General features: G+C 55.0%; 1 protein-coding gene across 2 annotated transcripts; it reads left to right on the forward strand.

Annotated features, from left to right (window-relative positions):
* Positions 1-275: 275 nt before the first annotated feature.
* On the forward strand, positions 276-22,355 carry VAX2 (ventral anterior homeobox 2; the record flags this gene model as incomplete). 2 transcript variants are annotated; one of them, XM_079307144.1, is made up of 4 exons in its annotated part: positions 276-890; positions 1,324-1,596; positions 6,531-6,718; positions 21,805-22,355. In XM_079307144.1, 3 exons carry the CDS (start codon positions 1,326-1,328, stop codon positions 22,312-22,314), a joined length of 969 nt encoding a protein of 322 aa, XP_079163270.1. In that variant the 3' UTR covers positions 22,315-22,355. The 2 variants fall into 2 exon arrangements, with proteins under 2 accessions (XP_079163270.1, XP_079163269.1); XM_079307143.1 differs by lacking the exon at positions 276-890 and having other exon boundaries at positions 1,296-1,596.
* Between the last annotated feature and the right edge of the window lie 3,148 nt (positions 22,356-25,503).

The following is a 25,503-nucleotide window of genomic DNA, read 5'->3' on the forward strand; positions in this document are numbered from 1 at the left end:
ACGGAGCCCCCCGAGGCGGGGGAGATGCCCGGGATACCCCGGCACACACCGGGTCCGGCATTCCCAGCTGGAAAACGGGAGCCGCCCCCGCACGGTGTCGGTGTCGGGAGCGGCTGGGCCGGATCAGGGAATTTCGGGGCTCCCCCGCTGTCCCATTCTGGGATGGAATGGGGTACCCCCGGTTTCTGCGGGGACCGGATCCCCTCTACCCCCGCCAGGCCCGGGGAAGGGGCAGAGTTTTATTTATTTTTATTCGTTTCAACCTCTGACAACCCTGCCCCGGCTGAATTGGGCTCCCCAAGGATGAACCCCTCGAGAAGGAATCGGGAACCGGAGCTGCCGCCGCCGCCGCTCTCGGGGCTCTTTGTTTACCAATCGGTGTCACAGAACGGGAGGGCAGGAAATTGCGTCTCTACCGAGCCGTTAATTTAAAATCGGCTCTTTCCTTCCCCCCGCGACTCGCCTCCAGCCGCTCCCCGGCGCGGCGGGGGCTCGGCCGCCCGCTCCCCGCTCCCCGCTGCCGGCTCCGGCGGGGGATGCGCAGCGGAGCGCGGCGGCGGGGGAGGGCCGGGCCGGAGGAATAAGGACCCGGCTTCTTCGCCGGTCCCACCCCCGGCCGCTTCCTCCGCAGCTCAGCTCCCTCCCCTCGACCTCTCTTTCCCCTCCCGCCCCCCCCCTCCATCACCACCACCACCACCCCCCTAAAATCATCCCCCTCAATCTCCTGGTATTGATTTCCCCCGCACGCGAATCCCAAGCGCAGCGCGGTGAGCGCGGGCATCGCCGGCGGCTCCCGCCGGTACCGGCACCGACACCGGCACCGGGACCCGCAGCGGCAGCGGCGCTCCATGGAAGGGCAGCGGGAGCGCCTGAAGTTTGCCCGGAGCGAGGTGCGGAGGGAGGTGGAGCTGGGGAGGGGGCGCGGGGTGGGTGCTGAGGGGGGGCTCGGGCTCCTGTCAAAGTTTCAAACTCCTTTCTACCCCCACCTTCGCACCCTCTCGGGACGCCCCGACGGGTGTTCCCCCCCCCACCCCCGGTACCACCCCCGACCGGCGGGGCGGGGAGGGGGGTGCGCTTTAAATGCCAGCCCCCGGGTGGGAGAGGGCGACAGGCGACAGGCGACGGCCCCCGGCGGTGCCCGGCCATGGGGGTGAGCTGGGCGCCGAGCCCCGGGGGGGGCGGCGAGGGGCGGGGAGGGGAAGGGGTCTGGGGAGGGTGGGGGGGGGCTCCCTCCCATCCCCCCCGCCCAGCCTTGCCTCCTCTCTCCCTCTCCCCGTGTCTCTCTCTGCCTCCTGATGTTTGATCCCGCCGCGGCGCCCGCAGGGATGAGCGATGGAGGGGCCGAGCCCGGCGGGAGCCCCGTGCTGCTGGCCGAGCCCGCGGCCACCGGGCGGGCCCGGGAGAAGCTGCCGACCCGGGCGGAGCTGGAGAGCGCCCTGCGCACCGGCGGCGGCGGCGGAGGAACCGGCGGCGGCTTCAAGGACATCCCGGGAACGTCGGCGGTCAGCCCCGGCTCCTCCAAGCAGTGCGCGCCGGACACCGAGAGCCCGTCGGGGACCGGCGAGGCGGATTATTGCCGCCGCATCCTGGTGCGAGGTACGGCCGCGCTCCGCGCTCCTGTCCCCGCTAATCCGGCTGGGGGTTCCCTCTCCTGGCACGGGGCATCCCCGGCGCCGCTTCCAGCGCATCCCGGGCTCTTCCCGGCTGCCACCTCCGGCCTCCCGGGCCCGCCGCTCTTGCCCCGGTTCCGCTGCGTGCGGCACGGAGCGGGGCCCGCTGCCCCAGCCCGGAGCGGGACCGTACCCGGGAGGCTCCAGGGGAGCGGCCCCGGGGTCACGGACCCGCCGGGCCAGCGGAGCCCCGCGGGGGACGCGCGGGCGGCGGGAGAAGGGGGGACAGCATCAGCTCGGCGTTGGGAGCGATGTCGCAGGAGAAAAGCGTCACGGAGCGGCGGCGGGCGAGGGGGGGGTTATTTTTTTTTTTTTTTTTCCCCCCCCCATTTATAATTTTACCGGCTCGGCCCCGGCTGGGGTTCGCCGTTCCCCGGAGCTGCCGCGTCCCGCGTCCCGTATCCCACACCCCGCATCCCGCCCCGCCGCCCGCGCTCAGTCCCCGCCGGCCCGCGACTCGCCGACATCACTTGTGACGTTCTTGTGGCAAACCCCGAGAAGTTTGGGGCGCCCTGGTGCGGCTGTCGCAGGCGGGCGGGTCCCCAGCGCTGCGCGGCTCCGGGATCCCGGGGATGCTCCGCGTTCCCGCCGCTCCTCCGCCGCTCGGCGATCAGGGCCGAGGCCTCCCGGTGCCTCCCGGTGCCTCCCGGTGCCTCCCGGTGCCTCCCGGTGCCTCCCGGTGCTTCGGAGCACGGCAGGGACCGGAGCCGCGGCCGTGACCTCCCTCCTTACCGGGAGGAACCGGGTTGCTGTTCCATCGTTATCCCGAGCTCGGGCATCCCGGGAAGCGCCTTGCCTCTCACCGAAGCTTCTCTCCCGGTAGTCGCGATAGGCGCCCTTCACCGACATCCCGGTTGTCCCAGTCCGAACCGGGGACAGCAACCGAGCAGCGGGCAGCTCTCGGGGATGAGCCCCGGGGTCCCGCCCGTGATGTCCCCGCGTCCCCGGGGGTCGCCGAGCGGGACTGCCATCGGTCCCGCCGGGGTCAGGCTGGGGTCAGGCCTCTCCTCCGCCCGTTCCAGCCCTACCGAGGCCGCCCCGACGGTGCCGGCACCGGGAGAGGGGCGGGGGTCGGTGCCCAAGGCCGGGGCAGGGTCTCCGCTCCGGGGACCCTCACCGGGAGCGCCCGGTTTCACCATCTTGCTGCAGCCGCCACGGTGCGGACAAAATGGTGGCGGGGAGAAAACGCCGCAAATCCACCGGGATTGAGCCGAAATGAAACGGGGGGAACGTGGAGGGGCCACCGGGGCCGAGGGGACACGGAGCCGCCGGTCCCCACCCGCCCCGGCCACGGTTCCGCAGCCGGGCAGGGCCGGGGCCGAGCAGCGGCTGGGCCCGGGCAGAGCCTCCCGCTCGCTTTAGTGCAAAGCGGGAGGTTGAAATGTTCGTTTTTACGTTTTAAAATTATTTTATTTTAATATTTCGAGTTTCCCTCTCGCTGCTTGCCCAGGGAAAAGGGGCCTCGGTAGCCCCGGTGAGGAGCGGCTGCAGCCCCGGTGCAGCCCCGGTGCAGCCTGCGGTGTTTTCGGTGAAGTCGGGGGGGTCCTGGTGACCCCCTCACATTACCGGGGTCCTCTCGGGGTGTCGGTCCGCTCGCCGGTCCCGCGATACCGGGGATGGTCCGTGCGGGACGGAGCCACCTGGTCACCTCTCGGTCACCTCTCGGTCACCTCCCGGCCATCCCCGTCTCGTCGGGAGTGGCTCCCGGGGATAAACGGGACAAGGAGGGACTTGGGGCAGCCCCGGGGCCCGTCCTGCTGTCACCGCGATCACTGCAGCCCCGCACATCCCGGGATGTCCCCTCCGTTCCTCCCTGTCACCTCCCGGGGCTGGCCCAGCGCTGGGCCCGGTGGCCACAGAGCACGTGGAGGGACCCCGGTGGCTTTTGGTGCCACCACGGCCACACCGTGGCACGGAGGGACATCCTGGGGGTTGGCGGGGGGGTGTGTGCGCCCCAAAAGGTCCTGGCAGGTGTGTTGGTGTGGGAACCCAGGTGGGCATGGGGTGTCCCTGCTCCAGGAAAATGTGTCCCCATGGATTTTGGGTGTCCTCTGCTCTTTTGGGGGATTTCAACCCCAGGCCTCTCCTGGCTCCAAAGCCACCAGGTGCACCCCGGTCCCCAAGAGCAGGACATGTCACCAGCGAGGCCCAAGGCTCTGGAACCCTCCAGGCAGCACCGAGAACTGTTGGGGGCTCCAGAATGGGAAAAAGCTCTCCGGACAGGGAATTCCAAAGGCTGGAATGGTGGGATGGCCTGAGCACCCCATAACCTTCCCTGGGGAAGGTCAGCAGGGCTGGCACAAGGGGTTTGGTGTCCCCTGTGCCGGGCTGGCACCGCGGCCGTGCCCTTTTCCCCGCCGTCCCTCCGGAGCTGCTCCAGCTGCTGCGGGAATAACAATAAATAATGCCCGAGCCGGAGCCCAGGGCGCAGCTGCAGCCCCAGATCCGGCAGCCCCGGCGTTCCCGGCTCTTGCTGTGCCAGGGCCGTGGCATGGGCATGGACGTGGGCACGGGTGTGGGCACGGGAGTGTGGACGTGGCCTGGCCATCGTCACCGCCGTGGCTCTTCTCACACAAAATGGTTCCCGGCGCTGATCCCGCCGGAAAAGACGCTGATCCGCCTACAGCCCCTTTCCTTCCCGGCAGCTCCGCGCCAGCCTGGGGGGTTTGGGGTGTGGGTCTGGTGCCACCAGCTCTTGGGCCACCCTGAATGTCCCCAAGCCCTCGGGACTCGTTCGGTGCCGCGTTCCGGGATGGCGCCTCGGCCGTGTCCCCTCTGCGGTGGGGAAGGGGCTCCGGGATTGGGGCCCTTTCCCAAATCAGGGTTTGGTCCCCATTCCCACTGTCCTGGTGATGGATCCACCGCCCTTATCCCTTCTCCGGCCTCAGCCCGGTGCTGCTGATCCTATAGCAGCACTGCCATTCCGATCCCAGCGCCGCCATTCCAATCCCAGCACCGCCATTCTGATCCCAGTGCCACTATTCCCATATCAGCGCCACCATTCCCATCGTGGTGCCACCGTTCCGATCCCAGTGCCACCATTCTGATCCCAGTGCCACCATCCCAATCCCAGCGCGGCCATTCCAATCCCAGCGCCACCATTCCCATCCTAGCGCTGCCATTCCGATCCCAGTGCCACTATTCCCATCCCAGTGCCACCATTCCCATCCCGGCACCACCATTCCTATCCTGGTGCCACCATTCCCATCCCAGCACCGCCATTCTGATTCCAGTGCCACCATTTCAATCTCAGTGCTACCATCCCAATCCCAGCACCACCATTCAGATCCCGGTGCCACCATTCCAATCCCAGTGCCACCATTCCCATCCCGGTGCCACCATTCCCATCCTGGTGCCACCATTCCCATCCTGGTGCCACCATTCCAATCCCAGTGCCACCATTCCCATCCTGGTGCCACCATTCCTATCCCAGCATCACCATTCCCATCCCATCTCTTCCTTCCCCATCCCATTCCCGGCTTCTCCTCGCTGTTTCCCTCCTTTCTACCCCTGGAATTTTACAATCCCTTCGTGTCCCGCTCAGTCAGAGGGAGGGAGAACCATTGACCTCCAACTGGGATCCCTCCAAAATTGGGATCTAGCATCCCAAAATCAGAGCCTGGCTTGGGGCTTGGAGCTACTTCCTGGCTGGATTTTAACCCTCTGGAAAAAACCTCTCACCCAAACCAAGCCAGGATTTGGGATCTGGGAAGATCCCAGCAGGCGATTCCCGAGGCTCATTTTAATTCCTGGGAGCTGGGACAGAATTCCTGTTGATTTTTTTGGTGGAATTTGTCCTTTCCAGGTGGGGAGGCTCCTCTGGAGTCAATTCCCACGATCTGGGATGGAGTGAAACCCTCAAGATTTTCTTTCCCCAAATATTCCCAACCTTGTAAATTCCACGGCTGGGAGCAGCTTGGTGCCCACGGCGCTTCCCAAATTTGTCATTTAATAGGAAACAGCCCCAAAATGGGAGCTGAGCTTCCCAAAAATTCCTTCAGTGAGGAAAATTCTGGAGAGATGGGAATTGCAACAGAGGTGAATTTTTTTCCAGTATTCTCAAAGAAGGAGGGAAATAAAAATTTTTTATTAATATTACAGAAAAACAATCTTTAATTCGAATTCTTCCTCGGCATAAATCTCCTGTTTGCTCCTGGCTTTCCAAAATATTATTTCCAGGACGAAACGCTCCCTTTTCCCAAAAAACTTTATGGCTTTTATTTTTGTCTTTTTAAAAAGCCAAATTCATGGAGATTTGTGGCCTTTCCCTGGATATTTATAAACTCTCTGCGTTTGGGGCTGGAGGAAAGAACCAAGCCACGATTTAGCTCCAGCTTGTGGGAGTTCCATGGATACTCCACATCCACGTGGAGCTTTATTTCCATTTCTTTATTTTCCATTTATTTTCCATTTATTTTCCCTTTATGCTCCGTTTTAATTCCATTTATTTTCCATTTCTTCTCCGTTTATTCGCCGTTTATTTTCCTTTTTTTTCCCATCTATTTTTCATTTATTTTCCCTTTATGCTCCATTTTAATTCCATTTATTTTCCATTTCTTCTCCGTTTATTTTCCCTTTTTTCCCCATTTATTTTCCCTTTATGCTCTGTTTTAATACCATTTCTTTTCCACTTATTCTCCATTTTAATTCCATTCATTCTCCATTTTAATTCCATTCATCCTCCATTTATTCTCCTTTTTAATTCCGTTCGTTCTCCATTTATTCTCCCTTTTAATTCCATTCATTCCCCGTTTTCCCCTCCCAATAAATAACCGCATTTTTGCATTTTTGCGCTGATTCCTTTGGGGTTTTTTTTGTTTTTTGTTTTTTCCTGACGTTTGTCCCCGTTATCCCACCCAGATGCCAAAGGGACGATCCGGGAGATCGTGCTGCCCAAGGGGCTGGACCTGGACCGGCCCAAGCGGACGCGGACGTCCTTCACGGCGGAGCAGCTCTACCGCCTGGAGCTGGAATTCCAGCGCTGCCAGTACGTGGTGGGCCGGGAAAGGACGGAGTTAGCACGGCAACTCAACCTCTCCGAGACGCAGGTGAGTCCCTGAGGGGACATTGCCTTGGGGACATCACGGTGAGGACATCATGGTGGGGACGTCGCGGTGGGGACATTGTGTTGGAGATGCCGCGGTGACTCCTCTGCCTTGCAAGGGTTGTGGTGGCTCCTCCATGTTGGGGACATCACGTTGAGGACATCGCGTTGGGGACATCACATTGGGGACATCGCGTTGGGGTCATCACATTGGGGACGTCACGGTGGGGACATTGTGTTGGAGACATTGCGATGGCTCCTCCGCCTTGCGAGTGTTGTGGTGGCTCCTCCACGTTGGGGACATCACGGTGGCTGTTCTGTGTTGGGGATGTTGAGGTGGTTCCTTTGTGTTGGGGACACTGTGGTGTCTCCTCCACATTGGGGACATCGTGTTGGAGGCATCACATTGGGGACGTCACGGTGGGGACATTGTGTTGGAGACATTGTCTTGGAGACGTTGCAGTGGCTCCTCCGCTTTGCGAGTGTTGTGGTGGCTCCTCCACGTTGGGGACATCACGGTGGCTGCTCTGTGTTGGGGATGTTGAGGTGGTTCCTTTGTGTTGGGGACACTGTGGTGGGTCCTCTGTGTTAGGGACATTGTGGTGGCCGCTCCGTGTTGGGGATGTTGCGGTAGCTCCTTTTCACTGGGGACATTGCAGTGGCTCCTTTGTGTTGGGGACATCACGGCGACTCCTCCGTGTTGGGGACATCACAGTGACTCTGCAATGGGGACATCACGGTGGCTCCTTCGTGTTGGGGGCATCATGGTGGCTCCTTTCTGTTAGGGACATTGTGGTGCCTCCTTTGAACTGGGGACATCACGGTGGCTCCTCCACCTTGGGGACATCACAGTGACTACACCATGGTGGCTCCTTTGCACTGGGGACATCGCGGTGGCTCCTTTTTGTTAAGGACATTGTGGTGGCTCCTTCATGTTGGGGACATGGCAGTGGCCATGTCCCTGAGCTCTCAGAGGTGGCAGCGGGACATGTGCGGCGTTCCCGGCGATGGTTTTCCTCGGAATGGTTGGGATGAGCTTGGGGACAACCCTGAGGGGTCTCCCTGGCAATGGTGTCCCCACAAATGTCCAGCAAAGGGACAAGGTGAGACTGGATGGAGCAACCTGGGGTAGGGAAAGGTGGCCCTGGTTGAATTTTGGGGTTTTTCCAACCCAACGCGTTCCCTGATCCCGTGAAAAGCGGGAAGGGGAAAGGGCAGGGATTGCTCTTCCTGAGGTCCTGGTGTCACCTCCACAGTGACACAGGAGGGTCACGGGTGGGCTTGGCCGTGACAGCGGTGACACGGGGTGGGACATGGTGGGATTGGGATGTGTGGGGGCTGCTCCTGCTTTTCCTGCACCCCAATCCCGGCGGGATTGTCCATGGAATTATCCCCGGGTTTCTTCTCCATCATCTTCCTTGGGTGATGGGATTTTCATGTTTTTCCTGTGGAGAATGGATGGGGTCGTGGTGGTTTTGGTTTAGAAATTTGTTATTAAATAGTAATCATAATTAATTAAATAAAATTTGTAATTTTATTTATAATAATAATAATAATAGCAATATTAGCAATAATAATAATGGTAATTATAATAATAATGATGATTATTATTATATTATTATTATTTTAGCTTAGAAATTAGTCATTAAATAGTAATCATAATTAATTAAATAAAAATTTTAACTGTATTTATATAACAATAGTAATATTAGCAATAATAATAATAATGATAATTATAATAATGATTATTATGGTTATTATTATTATTATTATTATTGTTGTTGTTGTTGTTGTTGTTGTTGCAATAGTAGTAATAGTAATAAATTTTAAAATGTAAATGTTCTGGCCCATCCACCCCTCCCCTGCAGGGTCCGGCAATGGCATAGCTTCCCTCGATTCACACAGGAAATAATTCCAATTTTTCCGACCCTTTTCATGGAACAAACCCACCCTGGCCGTGGCTCTGAGCTGTGGGATTTGTGGGGAAATCAACATTCCGGGATTTTGTGCTGGTGGAATTGGGGGATTTTGGTGAGGAGGAGGATTTGGGGCGGGATTTGGCTGTGCCGTGGTCGGGAGAAAAGTGGATTTGGGTTCCCTGTTCCCGAGGTCCCAGTGTCACCCAGTGTCACCCAGTGTCACCCAGTGTCACCCCATGGAGCTGGCAGTGACACGGGTGGGTTTGGCCGTGTCACACTGCGGGAACAGCTTTGGTCAGGGGTTCCTCTTCCTGGGATTTCTGGTTTTGGGGTCCCTCTTCCTGGGATTTCTCTCTCTTTTTGGGGTCCCTCTTCCTGGGATTTCTGGTTTTGGGGTCTCTCTTCCTGGGATTTCTCTTCTTGGGGTCCCTCTTCCTGGGATTTCTCTTCTTGGGGTCCCTCTTCCTGGGATTTCTCTTCTTGGGGTCCTCTTCCTGGGATTTCTCTTCTTGGGGTCCCTCTTCCTGGGATTTCTCTTTTTGGGGTCCCTCTTCCTGGGATTTCTCTTCTTGGGGTCCCTCTTCCTGGGATTTCTCTCTCTTTTTGGGGTCCCTCTTCCTGGGATTTCTGGTTTTTGGGTCCCTCTTCCTGGGATTTCTCTCTCTTCTTGGGGTCCCTCTTCCTGGGATTTCTCTGTCCAAGGTCCCAGTGTCACCTCCACAGAGCTGGCAGTGACACGGGTGGGCTTGGCCGTGCCATGAGAAGGGACAAGCTGTGTGTCCCTGGCATGAGATCCCTCTTCCCAAGTCCCCCTTCCTAAATCTCCATTCCCAGGATTCCCCTTCCCAAATCCCACTTCCCAAATCCCATTTCCCAAATCCCTCTTCCCAAATCCCTCGTCCCATGATTCTTCCTCCCAAATCTCCCTTCCCAAATCCCACTTCCCAGGATCCTTCTTCTCAAATCCCTCTTCCAAATTCCATTTCCCATATCCTTCTTCTCTAATCCTTCTTCCCAAATTCCTTCCCAAATCCCCCTTCCCAAATCCCCCTTCCCAAATTCCCTTTCCCAAATCCCCCTTCCCAAATTCCCCTTCCCAAATTCCCCTTCCCAAATCCCCCTTTCTAAATCCCACTTCCCAAATCCCCTTTTCCAAATCCCCCTTCCAAAATCCCACTTCCCAAATCCCCCTTTCTAAATCCCACTTCCCAAATCCTTCCTCCAAATTCCCTTTCCCAAATCCCCCTTCCCAAATCCCTCTTCCAAATTCCATTTCCCAAATCCCCCTTCCCAAATCCCCTTTTCCAAATTTTTCCTCCAAATCCCCTTCCCAAATCCCCATTCCCAGGCTCCCTTTCCCGAGGGTCTCTCCGTGGGCTCGGCCGTGCCCCCCACCTTTGTCCCCTGAGGATGTTCCCAGCAGGGTGCCAGCTCTGGCAGGTCACAGCCTTTCCTCAGGGATGAAATTCCCATCTTTTCCCTCTGCTCTGCTGCTGCTTTCATCCCTGGGTGAGAAAATTCCCACCCTGTGGGCCGGGCGCTGTCGCTTCTCCTCTGCTCTCCCCCTTCCCTCACCCTCTTCCCTCCTTCATCCCTGTCTCCTTAAATTCCTTTCCCTGCTTTTCACACTATTTTTCCTTCCCCACAGCCCAGTTCCCAGTTTCCAGAACTTTCCCAAGTGCCTGGTTTTCCCCAGCTCCCCAAAATTCCCAAATTCCTCCTCTCCCTCCTCAGGGATGGTTTTGCACTCAGGCGTGTCCCTGTTCCTGATTTCTGGTTTTTCACGGCCAGGATGTTTTCCTCAGGAATTCCAAGAGCTTTACATCGAGTTTTCCAATCTCACTTTGGGTCTGGAAGAGGGAAAAGTCACCACCAGTCCCCACCCAGCCCCTTCAAACTGGGATAAATCCAACTTCTCCAGCAATCCCAGGATTTTGGGCGATTCATCCTCGCAGCAGCTCCCAGAATTTAGGGAATTTTGGTGGTGGAGCCCAGTTAACAGCATCTCCTGACTATTTTTAAAATTTTTAATATTTTTCTATATTTTTATTTTTGAGACGGATCCTTCCCAGCCCCTCCCAGAGCTGAATTTTAATTCCAATTCCAGGAAGCTGCTCCTGACTTTTCCCTGATGGGAACGCTGAAGGGAAAGGGGCCACCAGGGCTGGGATTTGTTGTGCCTGTGGATGTTTGGGAAGAGGAGGAGGGGGGAGGAAGGATGATTCATCCCGGCGAGGAGGGAATGTGACGAGATGGGAAGAGACGCGGTGTGATCGCAGCTGGAATGCTGCAGCCCAGCATTCCCGGGAGCGGGGCTGGGATCTTGCAGAAAACCTGCTGGAAATGAGGGGGAAAGAAAAGAAAAGAAAAGGGGATTTAGGCTCCGATTGTATTTTCCTGGGAGGTGATCCTGTTGTTTGGCAGAGTTGGAGGCTGGATGGGTTGGGGAGTGCGGGATTTGGGATATTTTTTGGCTCAGGGTGCTGGTCCAGCAGTGGGGGGTTAGGATGGGAGAGAGGGAATCACTGGGAGGAAAGGAGGGATCACCCCAAAAATATGGGAATCACCCAGGAGATGATCCAGGGAGAGCTGGGATCATTCAAGGGAGAGGGAAAATCACCTCAGGAAGAGGAGGATCAGCCCAGAAAAGATGAGAATCACCCAGGAATCATCCCAAAAAAGATGGGAATTTCCTAGAAGTGAGGATGGGATCACCCAGAAAATATGGGAATTTACTGGGAATGAGAGTGGGATCATCCAGGGAGAGCAGGGATCGCCCAGGAGAAATGGGAATTTCCTGGAAGTGAGGGTGGGATCACCCAGAAAATGTGGGAATTTCCTGGAAGTGAGGTTGGAATCACCCAGGGGAGTGGGAGGGAATTTTGGAGCTGCTTCTGCTCAGGTGAAGTTGTTTCCACCCAATCCAGGGAATTCCTTTTCCCTCCTGGGATCCACGTCCCTGCTCTGCCTCCCAGTGATTTTCCTAATTAATCCACGGATATGATTAACGTTCAGGGAGTTTAATTAACATGGAGAATGTTTCCATTGGGGAATTTTCCACGGAGATGCCAAGCCGAGCTCTGAGGTCCTTGGAATGAGCTGGGAAGTGACGGGAATATCCCAAACCCATCCCAAATCCCGAGGGCAGCTCATATCCATGGATCCAGCTTTTTCCTGGAAAACCCCCATGGAATCCTGAAAGGGACAAGTGCTGCTTCCCAGTGGAATTATGGGATGGAAAATCCCAGGCAGAGGAAGCAGAAGGATCCCGGGGGAACAGTGGAGAGGGTGGAATTCCTATAAATCTCGATGGGATGGAATGGGATGGGATGGGATAATGGGGTGGGATAATGGGATGGATGGAGGGATTTTTTTCTTGGGGTCAGAAATTCAATGCCGGGTTTAGGTTCAAGCTTAGGTGATCCCCATGTTTTCCAGTCCTAAGTTTGCCAGGGAAGATTTAGGTAGGATTTTTGGGACAATTCCTTAATGGAAAGGTTTTCTTCAAATGCCCAGGCCATGGGGGGATCCCTCATTCCTGGGGGGATTTTCCAGCCCTGTGGATGTGGCACTTGGGGACAGGGTGGTGGCCTTGGCTGTGCTGGGAGGAGTGGGAGTTTCCAAAGGTTTTCCCACCTAAATGATCCCATAATTCCAGTGTAATTCCATGATTTCTGCCTGCCTGGTTGCTGGCAAATCCATGGGATTGTCCTGATCCATCCAGACTTTCTTGGGGACAGCTCCTGGGCCACCCCAGATCTCCATCACCACTGCTGGCCCCACACCCCCTGGAGCATCCCAGGATTCCCAGCATGGAGCAAAACATCTGGGAAAGGCTGAGGGAAGCCAGGAAGGTCTATTTATAGCCCAGCAATTAAGAGGAGGCCGTTAAAAATTAATCACCTCGGCTCGTTAACGACTCCCGGTCCCCGTAGGGACAGAATGAGGGGACAGGGGTTGCCACAGGTTTTCCTCTCCCTGGAAAAAGATTTTAAAAAGGAAAAAAAAGCAGGAAAGATGAGGTAGGGAAGAGCTGAGAGGCCAAAATCTCCATGATTCCCATTTCCATCCAGATTGGGACACTGGGGAAGTGATAGGATCCACCCCAGGAGATTTTGGAACTTCCAAAAGGCAGGGTTGGGATTTTGGGAAGGAATTCCTGCCTGGGAGGGTGGGAGGGGCTGGGCTGGAATTCCCAGATTTGCTGGGAATTTGGTGGATCCAAGGCCAGGCTGGATCCTCCTGGGACAGTGAGAAGCGTCCCTGAACATTAAAAAATCCTTTAAGGTCTTCCCAACCCAAACCAGTTGGGAATTTTGGGATTCAGAATTTCTTTCCAACCCTCCTTCCATCCCTCCCTCCATCACTTGAGCCAGAGATTTTTCGGGATGGGATGAATTCTCCCACCCTGTTTTCCCTGACTCACTTCCAGAAGGGATCTGGGCTGTTCCAGAGGATCTGGGATCAGAATCCTGCAGCCACCAAATCCTTGGGAATAGGTGGCAACAGGGAATATTGACCACATTTAACGGGATCGGGTCGCACCTGGAATGGAGGCAGATCCTAAATCCGGAGATTCCCAGGATTGGGGCACCTCCAGCAGGTGCTGGATCCCATTCCCACATCCCAGCCCACATCAGAGCACGTTCCTGGAGCAAACCCAGCCCACGTGGCTCCGCTAATCCCGGCAGAGGGGGCGTGGGGGGGACAGTAAAGCCAGGCCTAAGCGGGGACACCGCGGTGACAAGGCCAGGCTGGGACAGCCCCGGGAGATTCCCGAATTCCGGCATCAGGATGCCCAAAACCTGGCAGGGAGGATGAATTCTGGAATTTTGGGGAGTGTTCTTAAAAAGGGGAGCGGGAATTTGGGATAGATGAATTTGGATGTTTGGGATCTCAAAATATCCAGGTGCTTCCAGAATTGTCCGAGCGTGGAGTTAAATGATTGATGGGGAAGAAATGGGAATAATTCAATGGGATTTGTATCATTAAGGATTTACCACCCACTCCCCCACCCCAAAAAAATAAAATCGCTGGGTTTCAGAATTTCTGAAATTCGTGAATTTCAGAATTCTCTCCAGCTTCTCCAGGGTCTCCAAATTTTCCATCTCCAAAGAAATGTAAACCCATGAGGAACTCGCGAGGTTCCCTGGCCACAAAACCGGGAATATCCAGAATTCTGGAGCGGGAGCCAGACACGGGCCTGGCTTCCAGCTGGAATTTTGGCTCGGCAGCGGGAATGGGGCTGTGCTTCTAGCTGAAGGTCAGGGACAATTCCCACCACGCTGGCAGCTGGAGCCACATTCCCAAAGGCCGTGGAGGGTTGGGAATGGTTGGATGAGCTGGAATGGCGGCCGAGGGATGAATCCATCCCCGCTCGGCGCGGGCGGAAAGGTCACGGAGCCGCCGTCACGACAGCCGCGGGATCGGCCAGCAATCCCGACGGATTGGGATCCGGGATTCGAGCCCCAGCGGGGCTGCAAGAGGAGAACGAGGAGGGAAAAGGAGGAAAAAAGGAGGAAAAGGAGGAGGAAGGTGGAGAAGGATGATGGCGGAGCGCAGGCTCCCGGCGGGGTCAGGAGCTAATCCCGGCCAATTCCCGCTCGGCAGCCAGGAATAGCGCGGCGTGGAGGAGCCGGGGGCCACACGTGTGCCAGGAGCGCGTGACGGCGCCGGGGTCAGCGCCGGGGCAGGGCCGCCCTAAACAAACACCGCTAAAAACCCCAAACACGGCCCCGGCCCCGAGTCCTGCAGCGGGGTCAGGGTTGTTGTGCGGGGTGGATAAATACTGGGATAACACGCACTGACGTTTTTTGGGAATGTGGGAGTGCCAGAGTGCAGAGTGTTGACATTCCTGGGATCTGCCTGGGTGGGGATGGGGGTTTGGGATCCCAGGTGGGAGCGATTCCCAACAAGGCTCGACCCCGGCGCAACAGGAAGCAGCGGATGAGGATGGAAAATGGGAGACAAAATGAGAGGAGGGCAATTCCCGGTCCTTTCAATTTTGGGATGGATGGATGGATGATGGATGGATGATGAATGGGGTCAGCGCCGGGACAGGGCCACCAAAACAAACACCACTAAAAACCCCAAACACGGCCCCGGCCCCGAGTCCTGCAGCGGGGTCAGGGTTGTCGTGTTGGGTGGATAAATTCTGGGAGAACGCATTGACGTTTTTTGGGAATGTGGGAGAGCTGGGGTGGGTGGTGTTGATATTCCTGGGATCTGCCTGGGTGGGGATGGGGGTTTGGGATCCCAGGTGGGAGCGATTCCCAACAAGGCTCGACCCCAGCGCAACAGGAAGCAGCGGATGAGGATGGAAAATGGGAGACAAAATGAGAGGAGGGCAATTCCCAGTCCTTTCAATTTTGGGATGGATGGATGGATGATGGATGATAGATGATGGATGATGGATGGATGGATGATGAATGGGGTCAGCGCCGGGGCAGGGCCACCCAAAACAAACACCGCTAAAAACCCCAAACACGGCCCCGGCCCCGAGTGCTGCAGCAGGGTCAGGGTTGTTGTGCGGGGTGGATAAATTCTGGGAGAATGTGCTCCAGCGTTTTTTGGGAATGTGGGAGTGCCAGAGTGCAGTGTTGACACTTCTGGGATCTCTCTGGATGGGGCTGGGGGTTTGGGATACCAGGTGAGAGCAATTCCCACCAAGGTTCGGTCCCAGGGCAACGGGAAGCAGCGGATGAGGATGGAAAATGGGAGATGAAACAAGAGGAGGGCAATTCCCAGTCCTTTCCATTTTGGGATAGATGGATGGATGGATGGATGGATGATGGATGGATGGATGATGGATGGATGGATGGATGGATGATGGATGGATGGATGGATGGATGGATGGATGGATGGATGGATGGATGATGGATGGATGATGGATGGATGATGGATGGATGGATGGATGGATGGATGGATGGATGATGGATGATGGATGATGGATGGATGATGGATGGATGGATGGATGATGGATGATGGATGGATGGATGGATGGATGATGGATGGATGGATGGATGATGGATGGATGAAGGATGGATGGATGGATGGATGGATGGATGGATGGATGGATGGATGGATGGATGGATGGATGGATGGATGATGGATGGATGGATGGATGATGGATGATGGATGGATGGATGATGGATGGATGATGGATGGATGGATGGATGATGGATGGATGATGGATGGATGGATGGATGGATGGATGGATGGATGGATGATGGATGGATGGATGGATGGATGGATGGATGGATGGATGATGGATGGATGATGGATGGATGGATGATGGATGATGGATGGATGATGGATGGATGGATGATGGATGATGGATGGATGATGGATGATGGATGGATGGATGGATGATGGATGGATGATGGATGATGATGGATGGATGGATGATGGATGGATGGATGGATGGATGGATGGATGATGGATGGATGGATGGGATGGATGGATGGATGGATGGATGGATGGATGGATGGATGGATGATGGATGGATGATGGATGGATGATGGATGGATGGATGATGGATGATGATGGATGGATGGATGGATGGATGATGGATGGATGGATGGATGGAATGATGGATGATGGATGGATGGATGGATGGATGGATGATGGATGGATGGATGGATGGGATGATGGATGATGGATGGATGATGGATGGATGGATGATGGATGATGGATGATGGATGATGGATGATGGATGGATGGATGGATGGATGGATGGATGGATGGATGGATGGATGATGGATGATGGATGGATGGATGGATGGATGATGGATGGATGGATGGATGGATGGATGATGGATGGATGGATAGATGATGGATGGATGGATGGATGGATGATGGATGGATGGATGGATGGATGGATGATGGATGGATGGATGGATGGATGGATGTATTAGGATTAGGCACGACCCCATCCCAAGACTCTATGCTGGGAAGCGCATCCCAAATCATCCCAAATGACCCCAAATCACCCTAAATCATCCCAAATCACTCCAAAGCATCCCGATCAATCCCATCAGCATTCCGAGCGCGGTGACACTTGGGGACATTCCAAGGAGCAGGGGAGGGAACACATTCCTGCCTTTCTGGATGATCCTTAGGGGAAGGATCCACGGGAGGAGGAGAAATCCTGGGGGATCTCTGGAACGGCCGTTGAGAGTGGGAAAATAAAATTATATAAAGTATAAAGTATAAAGTATAAAATATAAAATATAAAACACAAAATATAAAATATTAAATACAAAATATAAAATCTAAACTATGAAATATAAAATAATTAATATCAAATGTAAAATGTAAAATATAAAATGCATGTGTAAAATATGTGAAATAATATGAAATAAAAAATAAAATATATAACATGCAAAATATAATAAAATATTATATTTTATATAATATATACTTCTATATAATAGATTTCCTTATAATTTGTATTGTACAATATACAATATACAATGTGCAATATACAATATACAATATACAATATACAATATACAATATACAATATACAATATACAATATACTGAAAGAAAATTTGCTCAGGGAAAAGGAATAGAATGGAGTTAAAGCTGGGAAAAGAAAATAGAAAAATGCAAAATAAAATCACAGAGAAGAAAATAAAATGAAGCTGAGGAGAATTCTAAAAGTGCAATAAAAGATAATTAAATAATAAAATAAAATTAAGTTTTTAAAATTCAATTGTAACAATAAAATAATAAAAAATAGAATAAAATAAATAAGGAAAAACACCAATATCAACATCACAATATATATAATCTAACCAAAATACAATATATCATATAAAATATATAATACATAATAATTACATTTAATATATTATTTCTATATATGTACATGATATATTAGTTATATTTTATCGTTATATCATATTAGTTATTATTTATATTTATATTAAAAATAGATATTTCTATAGTTGTAAACTAATATAAAATATCTAAATGATTGAATATTTCATATTTAACCGAAAATAAAAGCATTAAAAATATAAAGACATAATTAAATCTAATATAGAAAGCATAAAGACATAACTAAATATTATAGAAAATAAATATATATATAAATATATAAAATGTGTATAAATATATAAATATATTTTAAAAATATATAAATGTGTATATATTACATTTTTAATATTTATATACAATAAAGTGGTGCGTGTACATATAATTATTATATATATTTAATTCCCTGTTATTTAGTTATTATTATTGAATTATTAATAATTTTACATTATTTCTATATAATTGCATATATATTTAATTCCCCAAAACTAATCTTTTACACCATTTTAATATAATGCCTATTTTTTATTTTCCACAATTTAATCTTATACACCATTTGTATATAAATTTTTTTATATCTTTAATTTCCCACTATTTAATATTTTACACCATTGTGATATAATATCTATTTTTTATTTTCCACAATTTAATCTTTTACACCATTTCTATATAATGTCCATTTTCTATATCCCATCATTTTATATTTTACACCATTTCTATATCAATTTTTTTATATCTTTTTCCCAGAGTTTTCCCAAGTTTTTCCAGGCCAGCTCCTCCTCCCTGTCCCCAGATTGTCCCTGCAGTTGTCACCTCCCCTGTCCCATCCAGGGAATCCCACTGGAATGTTGTGGAGATTCCCAGAATTTTTCCACCTTCTTCCCATTCCTTCCCATCTGGGTTTCCTGGCTGTCCCCAGTGCAAAAAAAAAAAAAAAAGAAAAAAGAAAAAAAAAATTAAAAACAAAATCTGGGAATTGGAAAAGGATGGATTTGATCTCACTTTGATTCCCATCATTAATAAAAGAGGGTTGGAATATCCCAGTGGGAAAATTCCCTGCCTTTCCTCTGGGATAAACTGGGAATGGCATCACCGCCTGTGGGTGAGGAAGAAATTTCCTTTTTTAGGGAAGGAAAACCCCATCAAAGCCGATTTGGGGAAATTCCCGGTGGGATTTGGGGAAGAATCCGGAGTGGGAGGAGGGGATGGGACAGGAGGAGGCTGGAGGGGAATTTCTCATGGATCTGTCACGGATCCACATCCACGGGCAGGAATTTGAGGATAATGGAGGCTGAAAAGGACAGGGAGCCGCTAATTGGGGACAGGTTGGGGACAAACCACGGCTGAGATGTCACCAAGGGGGTGGGGCCACCCCGGGGGACAGAGGGGAGGTTTTTTTGGGGTGGAATGTTGGGGTCTGAGGCACGGTGGGGGCTGGAGAGGGGAATCTGGGATGGGGGAATTTCTGGGAAAGGCTCCTCTTCCCCTAAGGAATTCCACATCGGGATCGTCCAGTCTGGGTGGGAAAGGACCTTAAATCCCATCCCAGGGGTCTCCAAGCTCCATCCAGCCTGGCCTTGGACACTTCCAGGGATCCAGGTTTCTCTGGGAAATCTTGGAGGGGCCAGCTGGGATCATCTGGAATCCCATCAGAACCAGCAGGACACAGGGAATGGGAAAGGGGAGATCTAAATGGGATCTTGGGAAGGAATTCCTGCCTGGGCTGGAATTCCCAGATTTGCTATGGCTGCCCCTGGATCCCTGGGAATGTCCAAGGTCAGGCTGGATCCACCTGGGACAGTGGGAAGTGTCCTGGAGCTGTGGGATTTTGGATTCTGGATTTTGGATTTTGGATTTTGGAGCAGCCCCAGGTTTGGGGATCCCAAACTGATCATCCCCAGCCTCAAGGATTAAATCCCACAGATGGATTTTCCTGTATTCCTGCTCCTCCTGCATTGCTGGGTGGGGAATATTTGGAGAGGAGAGTGCTGGGAATGTCCATCCTGTACGGATCCACATTGGATCTTCATTAAGATGCCACTAATTAGATGGGGTTTGGGGCTGCCTGGGTCCTCTCTGGCCTCTGTGGGTTTGGGGTCTGCAATTCCCCAATTCAGCTGCTCCAGGAGATGGGACAGGTCACCGTGTCTGGGGACATGAGGCTGTGCCCAAAACCATCCCAGGGGTCAGCATGGGGTCACCAGGGGGGTCAGTGGAATGGGGACACCGGTCTGGGGTCAGTGGGACAGGGACATCAGCCCTGGGGACCCTGCTCTGTTCCCAAAATCAGCCCAGGGGTCAGCATGGGGTGACCAGAGGGGTCAGTGGCATGGGGACACCAGTCCTGGGGTCACTGGGACAGGGACATCAGCCCTGGGGAGCTCGAACTGCTCCCAAAGCCATCCCAGTGGTCAGCACGGAGTGACCAGTGGGGTCACTGGAATGGTGACACAGGTCTGGGGTCAGTGGGATGGGGACACCGGTCTGGGGTCACTGGGACAGGGACACGAGCCCTGGGGACCCGGCGGTGCCTGGTGGCAGTGAGTGCCTCGCTGTCCCCGTGCGGGTGTCCCCGATGTCGCCGCGGTGTCGGTGTCCCCCGATGTCGCCGCGGTGTCCGCAGCACCTCCCGGGGCGGTGTCACCTCGGGCAGTGTCACCTCGGGCCTGGCCTGTCCCCAAGGAGCTGCCGGTGACTCCGGGACCCGCTGCCCCGCGCTCTAACCCGAGTGTCTTCCCATCCGTGTCCTTCCCTCACCTCCGTGTCCGTCTGTCCGTCCCTCCCGCCTCTCTCTGTCTCTCTCTCTGCCTCTCCTGCCCCTCTGCTCTGCCAGGGAGGGAGGGAAGGAGGGAGGGAAGCGGGGCCGCCCTCCCCAGGGGGAGTTTAGGGGGGCTGGGGTGGGCAGGGGCAGTTTTGGGGTGCGGGGATCCCGCGGGGCTCAGCCGGGATTGCGGTGGATGCGGTGCGGGTGTCCCCAGATGGGTCTGTACCCAGAAATCCAGGGCCACCAGAAGCCACCGTGTCCCCACCAGTGTCACCCTGCGGCCCGGCCAGGGGAGGGTTGGCAGTCGGGGTCACGGATTTGGGGTTGAGGAGGATCCAGCCTGTCCCGTAGCTCAGAATTCCCGGGAAAACCAGCACAGGGAGAGCCGGGCACGGCGTGGGGGGGGCTCAGCCACGAGCCCTGCGCTCCTTGCCGAGGATCCCGTCCCAGGAGTCCCATCCGAGGGGTCCCATCCCGGGGACAGGAGCCTGGGGTCCCTGGGGTCCCATCCCTAGGGTCCTATCTCTGGGTTCCCGTCACATCCCTGGGGTGCCATTCCTGGTGTCCCACTCCAGGGACAGGAGCCTGGGATCCCATCCCTGGGGTCTCATCCATGGGGACCCATCCATGGGATCCTGTCCCATTCCTGGGGTCTCATCCATGGGAACCATCCCTGGGATCCTGTCCCATCCCTGGGGTCTCATCCATGGGGACCCATTCCTGGGATCCTGTCCCATCCCTGGGGTCTCATCCATGGTGACCCATCCCTGGGATCCTGTCCCATTCCTGGGGTCTCATCCATGGGGACCCATCCATGGGATCCTGTCCCATTCCTGGGGTCTCATCCATGGGGATCCCATCCCTGGGGTCTCATCCATGGGGACCCATCCCTGGGATCCTGTCCCATCCCTGGGGTCTCATCCATGGGGATCCTATCCCTGGGGTCTCATCCATGGCATCCCATCGCTGGACTCCTGTCCCAAATCCCATCCCTGAGATCTCATTCCTGGGGTGCAATTCCTGGGATCCTGTCCCCAGTCCCATCTCTGGGATCCCATTCCTGGGGTCCCATACCGGGGGTCCCATCCATGGGGACCCATCCCAGAGCTCCTGTTCCCAGTCCCATTCCTGTGATCCCATTCCTGGGGGCTCATCCCAGGGCTCCTGTTCCCAGTCCCATTCCTGTGATCCCATTCCTAGGGTCTCATCCCAGGGCTCCTGTTCCCAGTCCCATTTTTGGGATCCCATTCCATGGGCTCCTGTCCCAAGGCTCCTGTCCCCAGTCCCATTCCTGAGGTCCCATCCATGTGTTCCCATCCCCGGGCTCCTGTCTCTCATTCCCGGGGTCCCCCCCGCAGGCTCCTGCGCCTGTCCCTGCCGGTCCCGCAGGAATTTTCCCTTTCCCTGGAAGCGGCCGGCGGGAGCGGAGGGCGGATCTCGCTTGGGCGTTTATTTTAATACATCTCTCTCTCGTATCTCTCGCTCTCTCCTGGCTCTCGCCTCTCTCCCCCCGGCCCCCCCGCGCTCTCTTTCCGTCCGTGCCTTCCTGTCCCGTCCCTCCCCCACCCTTCCCACCCCTCCCCAGGTCAAGGTGTGGTTCCAGAACCGCCGCACGAAGCAGAAGAAGGACCAGAGCAGGGACTCTGAGAAACGCTCCTCCAGCACCTCCGAGTCCTTCGCCACCTGCAACATCCTGCGGCTGCTGGAGCAAGGCCGCCTCCTGTCCGTGCCGGCCCCCCCGAGCCTCCTGTCCCCCACCTCCAACGCGGTCCCCAGCCCCGCTGGCCTGGCCACCGCGGGCCCCGGCTTGGCCACCGCTGGCCCCGCGTCCCCGGGGCTGGGCGGTGGCAGCAGCCCCCCCAAACCGGCGCCTTTCGGCCTGCACGTCCCGTCTCTGGCCGCTTCCTCCTCATCCTCATCCTCATCCTCGCCGTCGCCGCGGCTGCCGGGGAGGCCGCTGTGTTTTGGGGGGCCGCTGCTGGGCAGCCTGCACGATCTGCCCGGCGCTTTCGGACCGGGCGCCTCCGCGTTCGAGCCTTACACGCGGCTGGAGAGGAAGGACAGTTCTATACCCAGCAAGAAGCCGAGCCCTTAAAACATCCCCCACCCCCAAAACAAAAAAACAACAACAAAACAGTGTCAAAAAGTGTCACCACCCCCCTCCAACCCCAGACCGTGTCCCCGTGGGAATGGCAGCTCCCCCCCGGCCGGTGGAGTCGGGGATGTCACCAGGGTTGAGCTGGTGACACTCGGGGTTCCCAAATTCCCGCTCCAGGGATGGCGGGGAAGGGACAGGAGCAGCCAAGGTGGGGGGCAGGGGGGTGGTGGTGGCTGTCGCTGCAGGGGAGGGGACAAAAGGGACGGCGCCGGGCTCTGTCCCCGCGGTGTCCTCGGAGAAGCGCCGTGCCTCAGTTTCCCCGCCTGGCTGAGGTCACCGCGGTCACCGCGGCGCTGCTCCCGGGGGGGTTTGGCCTGAGTGATGTCCCCAACCCCGCCACTTGTCCCCGTGATGGGAACAAGCGGCTGTCGCCACCCCTGGGACACCCCCCAGAGCCCAAACACGGCCCTGCACAGTTTTGGGACAAACCCCTCAGACCCTCCCCGAGGGGCTGTGGGTCACTGTCCCACCCCGCTGGGTGACACCTGGGGACAGCTGTGACAGTGGCATCTGCCCCTCTGGGGCGGAGCGGGTCCCACCCAGGGGGGGCTTTGCCAGCAGCGCCCCCAAATCCACTCTGGGGTGGCACCGCAGTGACCCCACCCTGCCACCAGCCACACCCCCCTTGTCACCTGTCACAGCCAGGGTCCCTTCCCAGAGATGTCGCGGGGGGTGACAGTGGCTTCCTGCGGGCTGGGGGTGGCTTTGGGGACACGGTGGGCTTGGCACGAGGTGACCCTTGGGGACAGGGGGCTGTGGTGTGAGTGTCACCTCGGCGGGACACCCTGGGCTGGCATCACCTTGGTGTCCTGTGGTGTCACCACCTCGCCGGGACACCCTGAGGTGATACCACCCCGCAGTGCCACCCCCCTGCTGTCCCTGCTGTGACAGGACCATGGGGACACCCCAAGCCCCCTCCCCACACCCAGGCCCTGCCCTGGGGTCTCTCCTCCCCCCCGCACCCCCAAATCCGCTGCTGTTGATTAATTAATCAATTAATTCATAATGATAATTAACACTGAGCATCCCCCTATGGGGACACATCCCCCGGGGCCCGCGAATTCCCAGGATTTTACAGGGAAATATTTAAAATAAATGATTTTATGAGAAGCTTCCCGTCATTTTTTATGATTTTTAGGAAATGGTTATTTATTGCTTCGTTGCCTTTGGAGCCTTTTAAGGGGAGGGCTCGGGCGGGGAAATTGAGGCAGGGACAGGTGACAATCCTGCCTGTCCCCTCCCCCACACCGCCATAGTCCTGGAATTCTCCTGGAATTGCTCCAGCGATGTTTGGGATTTTCCAGGACCATCCTCTCATCCCTTAATTTGATCTCAAAAATCAACATAAATCGGTTTTTTTCTCTCCCATCCCGATCCAGGTGTCCCCACCTCTGGAATTTTGTCCCCAACCCCACCCGGCTCTCGCTCGGATTTTTCTTTTCCCTCTTTCCAGCCCGATTCCAACAGGGATTTTCCCAACCTGGAAAATTCCTGGGCTCACCAGGAGGAATCTGGTGCAGAAGCGACCCCCGGAACCCCTCAACCTCCGTGGCCGGAGGGGATTTGGGGACATTTTGGGGAAAGCAAAGCCCGGGAAGTTGGGTTTGGGAATATGGGAATGTCTTTGGGGATTTTCCTGCCTGTTCCGAGGGATCTGCGCCAATCCCGACGCTGCTCCTTTTGCCCGTTTGACCCCAAAAGCTGCTTCCGAAAAAAAAATTTTAAAAATCCCAAATCACACTCGAAGCTTTTCCAAAGTTCCTTTCTCCCAAGCGAAGCTGTCGCGGGGGTTGGGGACAGCGTGGGGACACCCCCGGTTTGTCCCACCCGGTGCCGGGGGCTCCTCCAGTCTGGGGTGACCGGAAAACCAACAACAGGATGCAAAATTTTAAGGAAAAATGTGGTTTTTAATGGTTTCTAGTGTAAATAAAAGTCACGTCCTGCCTCCGGGTGTCACCGGCCCCGGGGGTGACATTGCAGGGTGACGTTTCTAAGGCCACCGTCGCCCGCTTTTTCCCGACCCTTATTCCTTTATCCCAATTTCTTATCCCTATTCATTTCTCCTTGTCCTTCATCCCTGTGCCCGTCTCTTATGGTTACCCCGCTATCCTTACCTTGATTCCTTATCCCGATTCTTACTCCTTATCCCTGTTCTAATTCCTTATCCTGTCACTGTCCCTGTTCCTGTCCCTGTCCCTGTCACTGTCACTGTCCTGTCCCTGTCCCTGTCCCTGTCCCTGTCCCTGTCCCTGTCACTGTCCTTGTCCTTGTCCCTATTCCTAATCCCCATTCATTTCTCCTTATCCTTTGTCTCTATCACTGTCTCCACCACTTATCCCGCTATCCCTACCCCGATCCTTTATCCCTATTCTTATTCCTTATCCCCATTCTTATTCTTTAGCCCTATCCTAACCCCTTATCCCTATCCCTATCCCTTTTCCTATTCCCATCCTTACCCTATTCCCATCCCTGTCCCATTCTTTATCTCATACCCCTCATCCCATTCCTCATCCCTTATCACTATCCCTTTCCTTATCTCATACCCCCATCCCTGTCCCTGTTCCTTATCCCTTATCCCTGTATCTTTCCTTATCTATTACCCCTTATTCCTGTCCTTTATCCCCCTCCCATTCCCTGGCCCATTTCCATTCCCGTTCCCATTCCCGTTCCCGTTCCCGTTCCCGTTCCCATTCCCATTCCCTGCCCCAATTCCCATCCCCATTCCCCTCTCCGTTCCCGTTCCCCGCCCCCACCCCTCCTCCCGGGATCCCGGCTCCGGCCGCTCCCTCCCGTTGTTTACAGACAACACGGGGCCACCTGTGTCGCCGGTGTCGCGGCGCTGTGGGTGTCACCTTTATTGCGGGTGTCCCCTTAACTGTCCGTGTCCCCTTTACTGCCAGTGCCACCTTCGTTGCTGGTGTCACCTTCGCTGTCGGTGTCACCTTCGCTGCCGGTGTCACCTCTGCTGTCGGTGTCCCCTTCACTGTCGGTGTCACCTTTACTGGCGGTGTCACCTCTGCTGCCGGTGTCACCTTTATTGTCGCGGGCGGGGCGGGACCGGCGGGGGCCGGGCCGGGGCTACAAAACCCGAGGCGCTGCCGTGTCCTGCCCGGCGGGACCGTGACC

The sequence above is a fragment of the Erithacus rubecula genome (assembly GCF_903797595.1).
Source record: "Erithacus rubecula genome assembly, chromosome: 5".
In the NCBI taxonomy this organism is placed as follows: Eukaryota; Metazoa; Chordata; class Aves; order Passeriformes; family Muscicapidae; genus Erithacus; species Erithacus rubecula.